We start from the raw sequence: 15,970 nt of genomic DNA, 5'->3' as shown, positions 1-15,970 counted from the left end.
TAGTGGCCTGTCTCTCACCATAGAAGGTTGACTCGCCAGGCCTGGCTGGGGCTGACTGACCTGGGAGGGGGAGGGTATGAGGTGGGGTTTGAGGGGGGACAGAGGCTCTTTTTCTTTATATCTTCCCCTGGGTTCTTCTTCATGTTTTTAGTTGCCTTTGAAAATTGATATGTATTAGGATATTTCTGAACCTGCTGCCAGATGGACCCTGAAGCCAGACCTCACTATGTAGAAGCCTGGAGTGCCTGAGATATTTGAGTGATGGGCCCTGGGGTGTGATTTTAAAGGCCGAGGCGAAGGGCACATCTAAAGAAATTCATGGATTTTTGGTTCAGAAGTCTAAGTCTTTCCCCTAACACATATACTCTTCTGAGTCCTTGGAGGAAACAGTTGACTGTATTTCCTTTTTCTAAGAGGAAAAGAAAAAAAGAAAAATTTCAAGAATGTAAAGGAACTTTCCAGTGTCCACACAGACTGTTCACGCCCAAAGTAAAAAGATTGTCCTTGGCTGGGACGGGGCAGAGGGCCACCTGTGAGCCCCTGCCCTGAGGCCTCCCAGATATCATTAAACAGTTCTTTCCCGGGAGTACTAAAGTGACAATCTTGAGATTCCTTTGGTGGCTGGTTCTGTGGGTCATTGTCTTTAAGCCCATTCATTTCCGACGTTCTTTTTCTTTTCTTGAGGGAATAGTGGGAAAGGAAGGGGCAGGTGGAAGGTTTCCACTTAAGGACAAAGCCAGACTTTTGGGAGGGAGTAACAGGGAGAAACTTTTAGGAAAGGATCTCTGTTTAGACTTCCTGCCTGACCTTGGGCTTGGGCCACCTCTGTTCCATTTTCCCCTCTTCCTCCAGAACAAGGTTCTTAAGGTACGTTTCTAGGACCACCAGCAGCAGCAGGTGGGAATTTGTTAGAAATATCGTTTTCCAGGCCCCATCTTAGACCTATAGAATCAGAAACCCGGGGCGGCGGTACAGCAGTCTGTGTTTTAGCAAGTCTCCCGAGTGATTCTGATGCCCACTAAAGCCTGAGAACCCTGCCTCAGACTAGCCTCCTAAGAGACCTTTGATTCCATATGTAGATTAAAAAATGCAAGCAGCTGTGAGTCAGTTCCAGAAATGGCAGGCTTTCTTAAACCTTGGGGGGACCAGCTGAGTTCATTTCTGTCTGCTCTGTGTCAAGCACGGTGCTAGTTGCTGGAGATACAGAGAGGGGACAACAGATGTGGTCTGTGTCCTCCTCTGGCTGACAGCCCAGTGTGGCGGAAAGACAGGTACATAGGCAGGTTTAGAGCATGGTCACTGCTACCTTGGGGAAAGAACAGGGAGCCGTGGGGGGACATGGATGGGCTTTAGGGATGGGACATGTTGGGGAGGGCATCCCAGAAGAGGTGCTGTTTGAGTTGAGATCTGGTGAGGAGGAAAGACATGCGTTCCTGTGCAAGGCGGGGGCCAGAGAGGCCAGTTAGGGGCTGCTGCGGTTGCCCAGCTGGGAGCACCCTGGGGGACTAGGGGAGGTGGGAAGGGTTGGGGAGAAGTGGGGGGTGGTCGCAGTGCTCAGGACGGGGAGCATGGGGTGGGCGGGGTAAGGGGGGTGAGGTCAGTTCTGGACATGCCGAGCTTGATGCCTGTGAGCCATTGGGTGATGTGCATGCAGCAGCTGCGGGATGAAGGCTGCTCGGGAGAACGCTTTTCAGTGAGCTTCACACACCCTCCCCAAGACAAAGGGCTTGCTGTGCAGCTTGCTTTTGGGTCCTTACACCAGTCATCCCATGGCTTCTGGGGCAGCTCAGGATGGGAAGAGACAAGAGGAGGGCGTGCTGGCTTTGGAGGTATAGACACTCTGGCTTTGCTTGGATGGGAGCTGGTCTGCCTTGTCACACTTTATACTTACGAAGGGGGTTGAACAGTGGCTTAGTAAATTCATGCACTGTCCCTGGCTTATTGTCACCTCGTGAGAAGAGACAAGCGACAGATGGTGAGTTCTGGCTGTGAAGGGAGGGGCTTGGGGGTGCATACGGGAACCCTCCCCCCAAATAAAATTCCTATGTGGGTCCTTATGGAAAGGTTTATGATGCCTTCATTTGCTTAATGCTTGTCAGGATTGCCTGTTTTATGTATGTATGTATGTATGTATGTATGTATGTATGTATGTATGTAATTATTTATTTATTTTTGGCCGTGCCACACGGCTTGCAGGATCTTAGTTCCCCGACCAGGGCTTGAACCTGGGCCACTGCAGTGAAAGTGCTAAGTCCTAACCACTGGACCACCAGGGAATTCCCATATATTTTTAAAAAGAACACAACTCATTGCTGCTGATACATCTTATTGCATCTGGCCAGGTAGGCATCACTTGGTGGTTTTTTTGTTTGTTTGTTTTTGTTTTTTGTTTTTTGTTTAGTTTTGGAGACTAGATTTGAAGGTCCTCATACCCCAGATAATTTCCAGCTAATGGAGTCTCTGAGTCTGAGTTTCAACATGAATGAAATGGTATCTCAGAAAGCTCTTTGGGAAGGTCAGAGAGTGAGGGTTCAGCAGGAAAATCTCCTCTTGGAGCTTGAGGACTCATGTCAGGGGACACTGGCTGTGCTGCTTTCTCAGCCTCTGTCCCTGGGGAGTGGTGAGCTGTATTTATTCCAGTTCTTTCTCTCTCTAGACAACAACTTTGCTCACTTCCTTTATAGCGCTTTAGCATGTTAGGACTGGAAAAGGGGCCTGGTGAGCCACCTGAAGCCCCCCCTTGCTGCGGAGGGTGAAGAGGCAGGCAGCACACGTGGCGGCAGTGGCTGAGCCGTCCAGCCTCCCCGGCGTTGCCGCTGCTCAGCTGCCTCCTCTGCACCTGATCGCCATGTGTCAGCCTCAGTTGGCCTCTGGCCATCTCCGTGGTGTCTGTGCCCGTTATAGATGTGCCTGCATGCTCCTGCAGCTGTGAGCACCCCAGGGCCAAGGGCAGGTTCATCCCAGAACCTGCACAGACTAACCCAGAGCACTGGGGGGGAGACGTCATTGAACGTGTGTTCAAAGAATTGACCAAATGACTATTTTGGTGCTGGTACCTAGTGGGCACTCCCAAATGTGAGTGCCCGGCCTCTACCCTCACCGCTGTATCCATTGGTGCTCGCTCAGAGGAGACCGGGCGGTGCCCAGGCCTTCTAGGGCAAGTGGGCGAAGAGCCTGAATGCGCCCTCCATCCCTGTATTGATCCGCCGTGAGGTCCCGGAAACCCATTCAGGGACCAGCAGGGTGAAGCGGGGTGGGTGAGGCCTCTAATACTTGTAGATGAAATCGTGGTGAGGATAAGATTTTATACTTGTGGTTAATGTATTTTGGGGGCTTTTGATTTCATTTACTTAAGGTCCTGATGAAAATGCCTGCTGGTGTAGCTGAGTGCCTGGCGCTTGTGCATTCCTGTTGGGGGGTTTGCCCCACCATTCAGGACAGCTGAATTCTGAGTCACGTTGGGATTCTGGTGTATTAGAAGTAGGGTTCATGAGAGCCAATTTTTGAAAACCAGGAGGTGAACAAAGTTCTGGAAAGGTATTTCCTCTGGCAGTTGTTCACCTTCCCACCCCTGCTCCTTGAGGGTAGGCACTCCTTTGCAAAAAAATACCTGGTATTGACTCAGGTCACTTTGTACCCAGCAGAGCAGCATGTGGGGAGGTTTGGGGACAGCGTCCCTTGAACATGAGATAAATAATCCTTAAGGGGGCTGGCACGGGCTGCGGTTTTGAAATGTGCATCCACCTGTGAATCTGCTCACGACGACAGACTGTTTATGAGCATCTGTTAATGTGAGAAGGGGAGGGACTGCCCCATAGTGGCGGGATGGTAGCTTTCCGTGATGTCATTTCCATGTGGATGGAGCCTGCCTTCCCAGGGAGCTGGCTCTCGTCCTCCTCCTCCACGACGGCGCTCGCTGTGCCGGGTGAGACGGGAACCCATGGAAAGTTCTCCAGTATGAGGACACAACCGTTCAGGCAGGAAGAAAGGCATAGCTAATTAATTTTTAATGTGTACTTTTTAAAGATGACGTATTTATTTTCCACTTTGAAAGTGGGATATGTGAACTAAAAAAGTTAGGAAAATACTGCAGGAGACCATTATTACTCATATGTCTCAAATGCAGGAATTTAATAAAACACTTGGTCAGTTTATTTAACATTGTTTCCTCTTTGGAATTTTTAAAAAATCATCGTCATAAAGTAGGTGTAATCCTGGCCCATCACAGAACTATGCTCAGAGCTGACATACTTAGAGACCAGAAAAGTTAGGACTGGACTCTGGTGGGTTCCAGACCTGCATCTGCAGAGTGCAGGACCAGAAATGGGTATTTCACATTGAACTGCAGAGCTAGGGCAGGGGAAACTGGCCAAAAAAATCACGTATCAGCTTTGCGCTAGCGAAACTTTAGTTTGTGGGTATGATAACTTGGGTGAGAAATTTAGGCAGAATTAGTTTTAAGCCTGAAAACAAAGTCTGAGTTAAATAGGTCTTATATCAGTTACCAGGCAAGGGGAGGTTTTGAAATTATCCAGGCTTGTGGCTTATGGGAGACTGTGGCCTTGGTTATCTGGATTGGATTTAGAGGTGAGCAAGGGGAAAGCCTGTTTCTGGGGACCCCTGGGGCAGTGGGGTATGGTGGATGGTCCACCAGCAAGGGTCTTTCTGAACAGATGGAGCTGGGGCCCTGGCCTCTGCCATTGCATGTCCCTGATGTCTCTTTCAAAAACCTCATTCCTCAAGAGTGAAATGTGTCTGTGTGTGTCCGGGGCCAGGGGGCAGGGGAGCGATTGAGAGCTGGCACCAGCTGCATTTGAGCTCTGATTACATGCTGTTTTCCCAGTCCTAGACATTTGGTCTATGGGGCTCACACTTGTTTACTGCCATAAGGTGCAGGAGCCCAGAGTGGAGCCCAGGGTGTGAAATAGCACCAGGTGATGGGCAGGGCTAGCTCCCCCTTCTCTCTCCTGTCTCCTTCAAGAGTGTGGTCACCTTCCAAAAAGCTCCTTGGCTTTGATTAGGGTACAGGAGGTCCACTTGTGTCTAATCAGTACCCTGTCCCTGTGGGGGTGCCTTGGAGTTGGTGGACCGAGCGTTTGGGGAAGCAGTGTGGTGTGGTGGGCACAGAGCAGCGGAGGGCAGGTATCAGACCCCAGGGCCACCGTTCAGGAGCTGAATGACCTCAGCCAGTTAGTTAAGCTCTCTGACTTTGGTTTTCTCCTTTGTGAAATGGGGCAATAACATCCATGTCATTTAGGTTGTTTATAAAGATTAAAAGGAGATGAAGTATGGAAAGCACCCCAGCCCAGTGCCTGGGAGCTGCTTTCCTATGAAGGTGAAGGGTTCTTTGAGGGCAGGTTATGGTGGGTCATCTTAACTTCCTAGGCTCCTGCGCATTCGTGGGTTTCTCTGGCTATCACTACAGCTCTCCTTTTAAATAAAAGTAGCTGTGTCCCATGCTCAGGAGCGGAGCGGATCTGGGCAGGAGTCTTTGGACTGACTGGGGCTGGTTCCCCATGAAGGGCAGGTGGGAGCGAGCCTGAGGTCTTTGGAAGGCACGAGAGTTCTGGTTCAGATCCTTGTCAGCGCTCTTGCCAGACCTTCCTGTCTGTGCTTCTGTTGATTCGGGCCCTTCTCAAGTCAGCCTCCATGCATTTGCACACAGGTTTGTTTGTGCAGGTCTCCTGCCTGCTGTGCCTTCCACACCTGCTCCTCTTATCTTATCTCTGAGACTCCTGGCAGATCCCAGCTCCTCCCTGCCCCCTGGCCAGAGTGCTCCCTCCCCACTCTGGGTTCTCCTGCTCCTTTCCTTTTTGTTTTTTTGTTCAGCCACCTTATTTTACCTTATCTTATCCCTCCCAGCACACAGCTCCAGGTAGGTCTTGAGAAGTGCTTGGGAGATTGCCAGCACACACCCAACCCTGTGAGGCACCCTGTGTACTCTGGCTTTCCACTTCTTTGACCCTGACATAAACACGTTTTACGCTTTTGACCCTGACATAAACACGTTTTACGCTGTGGCCCAGCAGAAAGAAGAGAGCAGCGCATGCGCACGTGGAGGGGAACCAGGTTTCAGCCCCAGTCCTGCCCGCAGTGTGCCCTGATGCTTCCCTGTCCGACATCATGTTGGTGTTGTTTTTAATGCTGGTTAGGATTTTCCAAGTGCATTGCCCTGTGGTCTGGACTGCAGTTTGAAAACACTGGCTTGGGGAAGAGTTGAGTCTGAGGGTGGGGAGGGGCTCTGGTTGTCCCTTGGTGGGTGTCTGTCAGAGGCTTCATTGGGCAGAGCAAGAGTGGCTGGGCAGGGACAGGCAGTCCCTGAGGAGTTGGGCTTGGGGCCCCTGGGTCCCTGCAGGGAACTGCTTCCGGAGCAGGTGTTCCTGAAACCGTGCACCTCAGATTGGGACTTGAACCCAGGTGCCAGGACTCGAACCCAGCCTAAACCCAGACTGGGACTTGAACCCATGTGGCCAGGACTCAAACCTGGTCAAAACCCTGATTGGGACTTGAACGCATGCGGCCGGGACTCGAACCCAGCCAAAACCCACAGTCTTCCAACTGAGATCACACACCTGGTTTCAGGACTTAATGAAGCTCAGGTTCTTTTTGTTGTTGTTTACCTATTTTATTTTATTTTATTTTATTTTTTCGCTTTAAATCCTTTTATATACTGAACGATCTCCCTGTTGGTTTTCAGGGGGAAATCTTTTTTTCTTTTTTTTTTATACAGCAGGTTCTTATTAGTCATCGATTTTATACACATAAGTGTATACCTGTCAATCCCAATTGCCCAATTCATCCCACCACCACCCACAACCCCCGCTGCTTTCCCCCCTTGGTGTCCATACGTTTGTCCTCTACATCTGTGTCTCAATTTCTGCCCTGCAGACCTGTTCATCTGTACCATTTTTCTAGGTTCCACATATATGCGTTAATATAAGATATTTGTTTTTCTCTTTCTGACTTAACTTCACTCTGTATGACAGTCTCTAGGTCCATCCACATCTCTACAAATGACCCAATTTCGTTCCTTTTTATGGCTGAGTAATATTCCATTGTATATATGTACCACATCTTCTTTATCCTTTCATCTGTCGATGGGCATTTAGGTTGCTTCCATGACCTGCCTATTGTAAATAGAGCTGCAATGAACATTGGGGTGCATGTGTCTTTATGAATTATGGTTTTCTCTGGGTATATGCCCAGTAGTGGGATTGCTGGATCATATGGCAGTTCTATTTTTAGTTTTTTAAGGAACCTCCATACTGTTCTCCATAGTGGCTGTATCAATTTACATTCCCACCAACAGTGCAAGAGGGTTCCCTTTTCTCCACACCCTCTCCAGCATTTGTTGTTTGCAAATTTTCGGATGAAACCCATTCTAACTGGTGTGAGGTGATACCTCATTGTAGTTTTGATTTACATTTCCCTAATAATTAGTGATGTTGAGCAGCTTTTCATGTGCTTCTTGGCCATCTGTATGTCTTCTTTGGAGAAAAATCTATTTAGGTCTTCTGCCCATTTTTGGATTGGGTTGTTTGTTTTTTTGATATTGAGCTACATGAGCTGTTTATATATTTTGGAGATTAATCCTTTGTCCGTTGATTGGTTTGCAAATATTTTCTCCCATTCTGATGGTTGTCTTTTCGTCTTGTTTATGGTTTCCTTTGCTGTGCAAAAGCTTTTAAGTTTCATTAGGGCCCATTTGTTTATTTTTGTTTTTATTTCCATTACTCTAGGAGGTGGATCAAAAAAGATCTTGCTCTGATTTATGTCAAAGAGTATTCTTCCTATGTTTTCCTCTAAGAGTTTTATAGTGTCTGGTCTTAAATTTAGCTCTCTAATCCATTTTGAGTTTATTTTTGTGTATGGTGTTAAGGAGTGTTCTAATTTCATTCTTTTACATGTAGCTGTCCAGTTTTCCCAGCACCAATTATTGAAGAGACTGTCTTTTCTCCATTGTATATCCTTGCCTCCTTTGTCATAGATTAGTTGACCATAGGTGCGTGGGTTAATCTCTGGGCTTTCTATCTTGTTCCATTGATCTATGTTTCTGTTTTTGTGCCAGTACCATATTGTCTTGATTACTGTAGCTTTGTAGTATAGTCTGAAGTCAGGGAGTCTGATTCCTCCAGCTCTGTTTTTTTCCTTCAGGACTGCTTTGGCTATTCGGGGTCTTTTGTGTCTCCATACACATTTTTTTATTTTTTATTTTTTATAATGAGAGCCTCTGGGAACTACAGTTTTGTCTTTTTTTTTTAAATTTTATTTATTTATTTATTTATTATTTATGGCTGTGTTGGGTTTTCGTTTCTGTGCGAGGGCTTTCTCTAGTTGCGGCAAGTGGGGGCCACTCTTCATCGCGGTGCGTGGGCCTCTCATTATCGCGGCCTCTCTTGTTGCGGAGCACAGGCTCCAGATGCACAGGCTCAGTAATTTTGGCTCACGGGCCTAGTTGATCCGTGGCATGTGGGATCTTCCCAGACCAGGGCTCGAACCCGTGTCCCCTGCATTGGCAGGCAGATTCTCAACCACTGCACCACCAGGGAAGCCCTCCATACAAATTTTAAGATTTTTTGTTCTAGTTCTGTAAAAAACGCCATTGGTAATTTAATAGGGATTGCATTGAATCTGTAGATTGCTTTGGGTAGTATAGTCATTTTCACAATATTGATTCTTCCAATCCAAGAACATGGTATATCTCTCCATCTGTTGGTATCATCTTTAATTTCATTCATCAGTGTCTTATAGTTTTCTGCATACAGGTCTTTTGTCTCCCTAGGTAGGTTTATTTCTAGGTATTTTATTCTTTCTGTTGCGATGATAAATGGGAGTGTTTCCTTAATTTCTCTTTCAGATTTTTCATCATTAGTGTATAGGAATGCAAGAGATTTCTGTGCATTAATTTTGTATCCTGCAACTTTACCAAATTCATTGATTAGCTCTAGTAGTTTTCTGGTGGCATCTTTAGGATTCTCTATGTATAATGTCATGTCACCTGCAAACAGTGACAGTTTTACTTCTTCTTTTCCAATTTGTATTCCTTTTATTTCTTTTTCTTCTCTGGTTGCAGAGGCTAGGACTTCCAAAACTATGTTGAATAAAAGCGGTGAGAGTGGACATCCTTGTCTTGTTCCTGATCTTAGAGGAAATGCTTTCAGTTTTTCACCATTGAGAATGATGTTTGCTGTGGGTTTGTCATATATGGCCTTTGTTATGTTGAGGTAGGTTCCCTCTATGCCCACTTTCTGGAGAGTTTTTATCATAAATGGGTGTTGAATTTTGTCAAACGCTTTTTCTGCATCTATTGAGATGATCATATGATTTTTCTTCTTCAGTTTGTTAATATGGTGTATCACATTGATTGATCTGCGTATATTGAAGAATCTTTGCATCCCTGGGATAAATCCCACTTGATCATGGTGTATGATCCTTTTAATGTGTTGTTGGATTCTGTTTGCTAGTATTTTGTTGAGGATTTTTGCATCTATATTCATCAGTGATATTGGTCTGTAATTTTCTTTTTTTTATAGTATCTTTGTCTGGTTTTGGTATCAGGGTGATGGGGGCCTCACAGCATGAGTTTGAGAGTGTTCCTTCCTCCGCAATTTTTTGGAAGAGTTTGAGAAGGATAGATGTTAGCTCTTCTCTCAATGTTTGATAGAATTCACCTGTGAAGCCATCTGGTCCTGGACTTTTGTTTGTTGGAAGACTTTTAATCACAGTTTCAATTTCATTACTTGTGATTGATCTGTTCATATTTTCTGTTTCTTCCTGGTTCAGTCTTGGAAGGTTATACCTTTCTAAGAATTTGTCCATTTCTTCCAGGTTGTCCATTTTATTGGCATAAAGTTGCTTGTAGTAGTCTCTTAAGATGCTTTGTATTTCTGCGGTGTCTGTTGTAACTTCTCCTTTTTCATTTCTAATTTTATTGATTTGAGTCCTCTCCCTCTTTTTTCTTGATGAGTCTGGCTAATGGTTTATCAATTTTGTTTATCTTCTCAAAGAACCAGCTTTTAGTTTTGTTGATCTTTGCTATTGTTTTCTTTGTTTCTATTTCATTTATTTCCGCTCTGATCTTTATGATTTCTTTCCTTCTGCTAACTTTGGGTTTTGTTTGTTCTTCTTTCTCTAATTTCTTCAGGTGTAAGGTTAGATTGTTTACTTGAGATTTTGCTTGTTTCTTGAGGTAGGCTTGTATAGCTATAAACTTCCCTCTTAGAACTGCTTTTGCTGCATCCCATAGGTTTTGGATTGTCGTGTTTTCATTGTCATTTGTCTCTAGGTATTTTTTGATTTCCTCTTTGATTTCTTCAGTGATCTCTTGGTTATTTAGTAACGTATTGTTTAGCCTCCATGTGTTTGTGTTTTTTATGTTTTTCCCCTTGTAAATCATTTCTAATCTCATAGCGTTGTGGTCCGAAAAGATGCTTGATATGATTTCAATTTTCTTAAATTTACTGAGGCTTGATTTGTGACCCAAGATGTGATCTATCCTGGAGAATGTTCCGTGCGCACTTGAGAAGAAAGTGTAATCTGCTGTTTTTGGATGGAATGTCCTATAAATATCAATTAAATCTATCTGGTCTGTTGTGTCATTTAAAGCTTGTGTTTCCTTATTAATTTTCTGTCTGGATGATCTGTCCATTGGTGTAAGTGAGGTGTTAAAGTCCCCCACTATTATTGTGTTACTGTCAATTTCCTGTTTTACAGCTGTTAGCAGTTGCCTTATGTATTGAGGTGCTCCTATGTTGGGTGCATATATATTTATAATTGTTATATCTTCTTCTTGGATTGATCCCTTGATCATTATGTAGTGTCCTTCCTTGTTTCTTGTAACATTCTTTATTTTAAAGTCTATTTTATCTGATACGAGTATTGCTACTCCAGCTTTCTTTTGATATCCATTCGCGTGGAATATCTTTTTTCATCCCCTCACTTTCAGTCTGTATGTGTCTCTAGGTCTGAAGTGGGTCTCTTGTAGACAGCATATATATGGGTCTTGTTTTTGTATCCATTCAGCAAGCCTGTGTCTTTTGGTTGGAGCATTTAATCCATTCACATTTAAGGTAATTATCGATATATATGTTCCTATGACCATTTTCTTAATTGTTTTGGGTTTGTTTTTGTAGGTCCTTTTCTTCTCTTGTGTTTCCCACTTAGAGAAGTTCCTTTAGCATTTGTTGTAGAGCTGGTTTGGTGGTACTGAATTCTCTTAGCTTTTGCTTGTCTGTAAAGCTTTTGATTTCTCCATTGAATCTGAATGAGATCCTTGCGGGGTAGAGTAATCTTGGTTGTAGGTTCTTCCCTTTCATCACTTTAAGTATATCATGCCACTCCCTTCTGGCTTGTAGAGTTTCTGCTGAGAAATCAGCTGTTAACCTTATGGGAGTTCCCTTGTATGTTATTTGTCCTTTTTCCCTTGCTGCTTTCAATAATTTTTCTTTGTGTTTAATTTTTGCCAATTTGATTACTATGTGTCTCAGCGTGTTTCTCCTTGGGTTTATCCTGTATGGGACTGTCTGTGCTTCCTCGACTTGGGTGGCTATTTCCTTTCCCATGTTAGGTAAGTTTTCGACTATAATCTCTTGAAATATTTTCTCTGGTCCTTTCTGTCTCTCTTCTCCTTCTGGGACGCCTATAATGTGAATGTTGTTGCGTTTAATGTTGTTCCAGAGGTCTCTTAGGCTTTCTTCATTTCTTTTCATTCTTTTTTCTTTATTCTGTTCTGCAGCAGTGAATTCCACCATTCTGTCTTCCAGGTCACTTATCCGTTCTTCTGCCTCAGTTATTCTGCTATTGATTCCTTCTAGTGTAGTTTTCATTTCAGTTATTGTATTGTTCATCCTGTTAGTTTGTTCTTTAACTCTTCTAGGTGTTTGTTAAACATTTTTTGCATCTTCTTGATCTTTGCCTCCATTCTTTTTCCGAGGTCCTGGATCATCTTCACTATCATTATTCTGAATTCTTTTTCTGGAAGGTTGCCTATCTCCACTTCATTTAGTTGTTTTTCTGGGGTTTTATCTTGTTCCTTCATCTGGTACATAGTCCTCTGCCTTTTCATTTTGTCTCTCTTTCTGTGAATGTGGTTTTTGTTCCACAGGCTGCAGGATTGTAGTTCTTCTTGTTTCTGCTGTCTGCCCTCTGGTGGATGAGGCTATCTAAGAGGCTTATGCAAGTTTCCTGATGGGAGGGACTGGTGGTGGGTAGAGCTGACTGCTGCTCTGGTGGGCAGAGCTCAGTAAAACTTTAATCAGCTTGACTGCTGATGGGTGGGGCTGGGTTCTCTCCCTGTTGGTTGTTTGGCCTGAGGCAACCCAACACTGGAGTCTACCTGGGCTCTTTGGTGGAGCTAATGGCCGACTCTGAGAGGACTCAGGCCAAGGAGTACTTCCCAGAACTTCTGCTGCCAGTGTCCTTGTCCCCACGGTGAGCCACAGCCACCCCCCGCCTCTGCAGGAGACCTTCCAACACCAGCAGGCAGGTCTGGTTCAGTCTCCCCTGGGGTCACTGCTCCTTCCCCTGGGTCCCGATGCGCACACTACTTTGTGTGTGCCCTCCAAGAGTGGGGTCTCTGTTTCCCCCAGTCCTGTCGAAGTCCTGCATCATATCCCACTAGGCTTCAAAGCCTGATTCTCTAGGAATTCCTCCTCCCGTTGCTGGACCCCCAGGTTGGGAAGCCTGATGTTGGGCTCAGAACCTTCACTCCAGTGGGTGGACTTCTGTGGTATAAGTGTTCTCCAGTTTGTGAGTCACCCACCCAGCAGTTATGGGATTTGATTTTATTGTGATTGCGCCCCTCCTACCATCTCATTGTGGCTTCTCCTTTGTCTTTGGATGTGGAGTATCTTTCTTGGTGAGTTCCAGTGTCTTCCTGTCGATGATTGTCCAGCAGCTAGTTGTGATTCTGGTGTTCTCACAAGAGGGAGTGAGCGCACGTCCTTCTACTCCATCTTGGTTCAGGCTCCGAAGCTCAGGTTCTTGCTGTCTCATCACAGGAAGAATTCAGTGAGAGACAAAATGATAGGTAAGAAGTGGATTTATTTAGAGAGAAACACACTCCACAGACAGAGTGTGGGCCATCTCGGAAGGTGAGAAAGGCACCAGGGTATGGGGTTGTCAGTTTTTATAGGGGTGGGTAATTTCATAGGCTAACGAGTGGGAGGAGTATTCCAGTTATTTTGGGAAGGGGCGCGGATTTCCAGGAATTGGGCCACGGCCCACTCTTTCATCCTTATGGTCGGCCTTGGAACTGTCGTGGCGCCTGTGGATGTGTCATTTAGCTTGCTGATGTGTTACAGTGAGCGTATACTGAGGCTCAAGGTGTAGTGGAAGTTGACTTCTCTGCCATCTTGGGCCCATTTGGTTCTAATCAGTTTATGTCATGTCCTTGGGCTATGTCATTCTTTCAGAGGTTGTGCCTTGCCCCCTTCCCTCCTGTGTCATTCCTTCCCCAACCTACGGTTTTGGTCCAGAGGGAAGAGCTCTGGACTAAATCAGGACACCCAGATTCAAGTCCTGGTTCTGCCACTTGGTGGCTGAGAGACTTTGGGCAAATCCCTTTACTTGTCTGTGCCCCGGGGTGGCTGTGAGGCCCAGGTGATGAAACATGGTCGGGTGCACAGCCCTGACTCCACGGACTCTTTCTGCTCGGCGCCCTGCAGTGTGGGGAGTCACTCAGTTTACCTTGAGCCCTGGGCCCTTCCTCTCTTTTCTCTCAGTCAACCTGGATCAGAAGGGGAGGTCAGTGGAAAAACCAAACAGTCAGAGTTTGGGGTAGCGGTGGCCCGTATGAGTGCGACCCTGTGTGAGGCGTGGAGCCCCGACCTTGACTTGGCCCACTCTCTTCCAGCCCTGAAGGATGGCTGCCATGTTGGGGGACACCATCATGGTGGTCAAAGGCCTTGCCAAGCTGACCCAGGTGGCCGTGGAGACCCTCCTGCAGCACCTGGGCCTCGGCAGGGAGCTCATTATGGCGGCCAGGGCCCTGCAGTCCACGGCCGCAGAGCAGATCGGCATGGTCTTGGGGCAGGTGCAGGTAAGGAGGCCAGTTGGCAGTGGTGGTGGGGGGGTGCCAGCGGGAGGGGGCCTTGACGTTTCAGCATCCAAGGGGAGGGTTTTAAGCAAAAATGAGTGCTGGAGCCGTGGTTGTCAACATGGCCTGCTGCAGCAGAGTGCCATCCACTGTGGCATCACCTGCATGGTCCCCACCCCTGTTCCTGACAGTCTGAGGGCATGGGGAGGGGGCGCGAGTGTGCGCGTGCGCCGTGTGCACGCATGTGTGTGCCTGGGCATGTGTATGTTGGGAGCTGTGCTGCAAGGGTGCCCTGCTGCCGCACTCCTCCCATTTCTGCTCTGACCTTCTGGACAAGGACACGCACGCTCCTCCAGGCTGTGGGACATCCCAGCTCGCCGGCCTCTGGTCATTCTCAGAGTTAGGATTCCCAGCTCTCCCCTCATGCTCTCTAAGGGTCCAGTGGCGATACTGTGTCTCTCTCTCTACACAGATACCTTCAACTTGCAGAGGTGTTCACACCGGTGATCTCTTACAAGCCTCACCGCTGTCCTGGGAGGGGTGCAGACCCAAATGCTTGCCCCCCTTTCTCAGATGGGGAAACTGAGACTAAGCAGTTTGATGCGATTACTGATTGACAGGACCGGAATCCTGTGTCCTCTTCCCAGTCTCAGACTCCCCACCCGCCCTCTCTCTGCTGAGGCTGGGCTGTGCCCTGGCAGCCTCATTTGGTGCCTTCGCTAGTGAGGAGCCATCGCCTTCCTGTTGGGTGTTTGCCTGTGGAGAATCTAGGAAGTGAGGTTGCCCAGCACCCTTGGGCCGCCCAGGAGAGAGGAGCAATGCTAGACGTGGACAGGCCTTCCTGAAGGGTGAGAGGGAGCCCAGGCTCCCCGCTCACCCCTGTGCTCCCCTCGGGCAGGCCTGGCCCCGGTCCTTGGAAGAGGCAGGGCCACGCCCTGGGACAGCCCCTCGGAGGTGGGAGGGAGTGGTGGTCCCCCACCGCGAAGGAGGCGCCGAGCAGGGCGAGGGTCTCCAGTGCGCTCCCATTCTCTCCCTGCACACTCAGAGGTGGGTTCCTCCCCTGTCTGTGAGGGGACCGAGGGCCAGGTGCTCCAGAAACCTCTCTCTCTCTAGCTCCTCAAGGGATTTGTTCGCTTATTCATTCAGCAGACACTTACTGAGTCTGGTCCCATTGAGACACTGAGGCCCCTTGGCTGCCACATAAACAGCTTATGGTAATGCAGGGCCGGCGGCCAGCGCTGGAGTAGTGGGGCAGAAGGAGTGGTGAGCCCGCGGCCAGTGTGGGAGCTACAGGAGTTACGTGGCTCTCGGACCCTGTCCCAGACTCCTTCATTCCAGGGCTTCCCTGGCCATCTTGACAGGTGCCCCTTGATTCCAAATACAATTCATTTCTGCTCCGAGGCAGGTGCTGTCAGGCGGCCTCGGGGCGGCCTGCGGGGCAGGCCTTGGCTTGGGATACCTGCTCCGCCATTGGCTGCCTGGTGGGCCTTTACCAGATTATTTCAGCTCTCTCGGCCTCCGTTTGCCACTTATGAAATGAGAGCAACAGCCTGTCTCTTTCCTTCCTCTGGAGGGCAAGTCTTATCTGCTTAGATCCCACAGTGTCTTATAAAGCTGAGAGTGAGAAGGCTTTGGGGTCTCCTGCTGTTTCTGCAGAACCTACAGGCAGCACTCCATGCATTGAGTCCATTTCAGTGGAATCGGGGAATCCAGGTCCCTGACCTCCCTTCAGGAGTCAGTGCTGTTCTAATTATAGCCTTCTGGGCCCTGTTCCTCTGGCCCCGTCTGTGCCCCGCGTAACTCTGTGACTGCGGGGAGCCCTCTTTTCGGATGAGGAAGTGGCAGAGAGGGGTCAGGAGCTCTCTCCAGGTCGCTAGGGGTTCAAAAGTGGAAAGAACCTGGGCCTGAAACTCAGGTCTCGGCGACTGTTACAGG

The 15,970-nt window shown here is 47.6% G+C and overlaps 1 protein-coding gene across 3 annotated transcripts in view; it reads left to right on the top strand.

Annotated features, from left to right (window-relative positions):
* Window positions 1-15,970, top strand: part of COQ8A (coenzyme Q8A) — a 50,626-nt gene that overhangs the window by 14,246 nt on the left and 20,410 nt on the right. For 2 of the 3 annotated variants that reach the window (XM_068541729.1, XM_068541728.1), the window contains exons 2-3: window positions 2,197-2,342; window positions 13,853-14,038. In XM_068541729.1, the coding sequence (XP_068397830.1) occupies window positions 13,862-14,038 (177 nt within the window). In that variant the 5' untranslated portion in view covers window positions 2,197-2,342; window positions 13,853-13,861. The remainder of the gene's footprint in view (window positions 1-2,196; window positions 2,343-13,852; window positions 14,039-15,970) is intronic. The other variant, XM_068541727.1, reaches the window with a different exon arrangement.

This window comes from Eschrichtius robustus, chromosome 3 (assembly GCF_028021215.1).
Source record: "Eschrichtius robustus isolate mEscRob2 chromosome 3, mEscRob2.pri, whole genome shotgun sequence".
Lineage (NCBI taxonomy): Eukaryota > Metazoa > Chordata > Mammalia > Artiodactyla > Eschrichtiidae > Eschrichtius > Eschrichtius robustus.
Note: the sequence above shows the minus strand (reverse complement) of the source record. Positions and strands in the feature narration are given on the sequence as shown.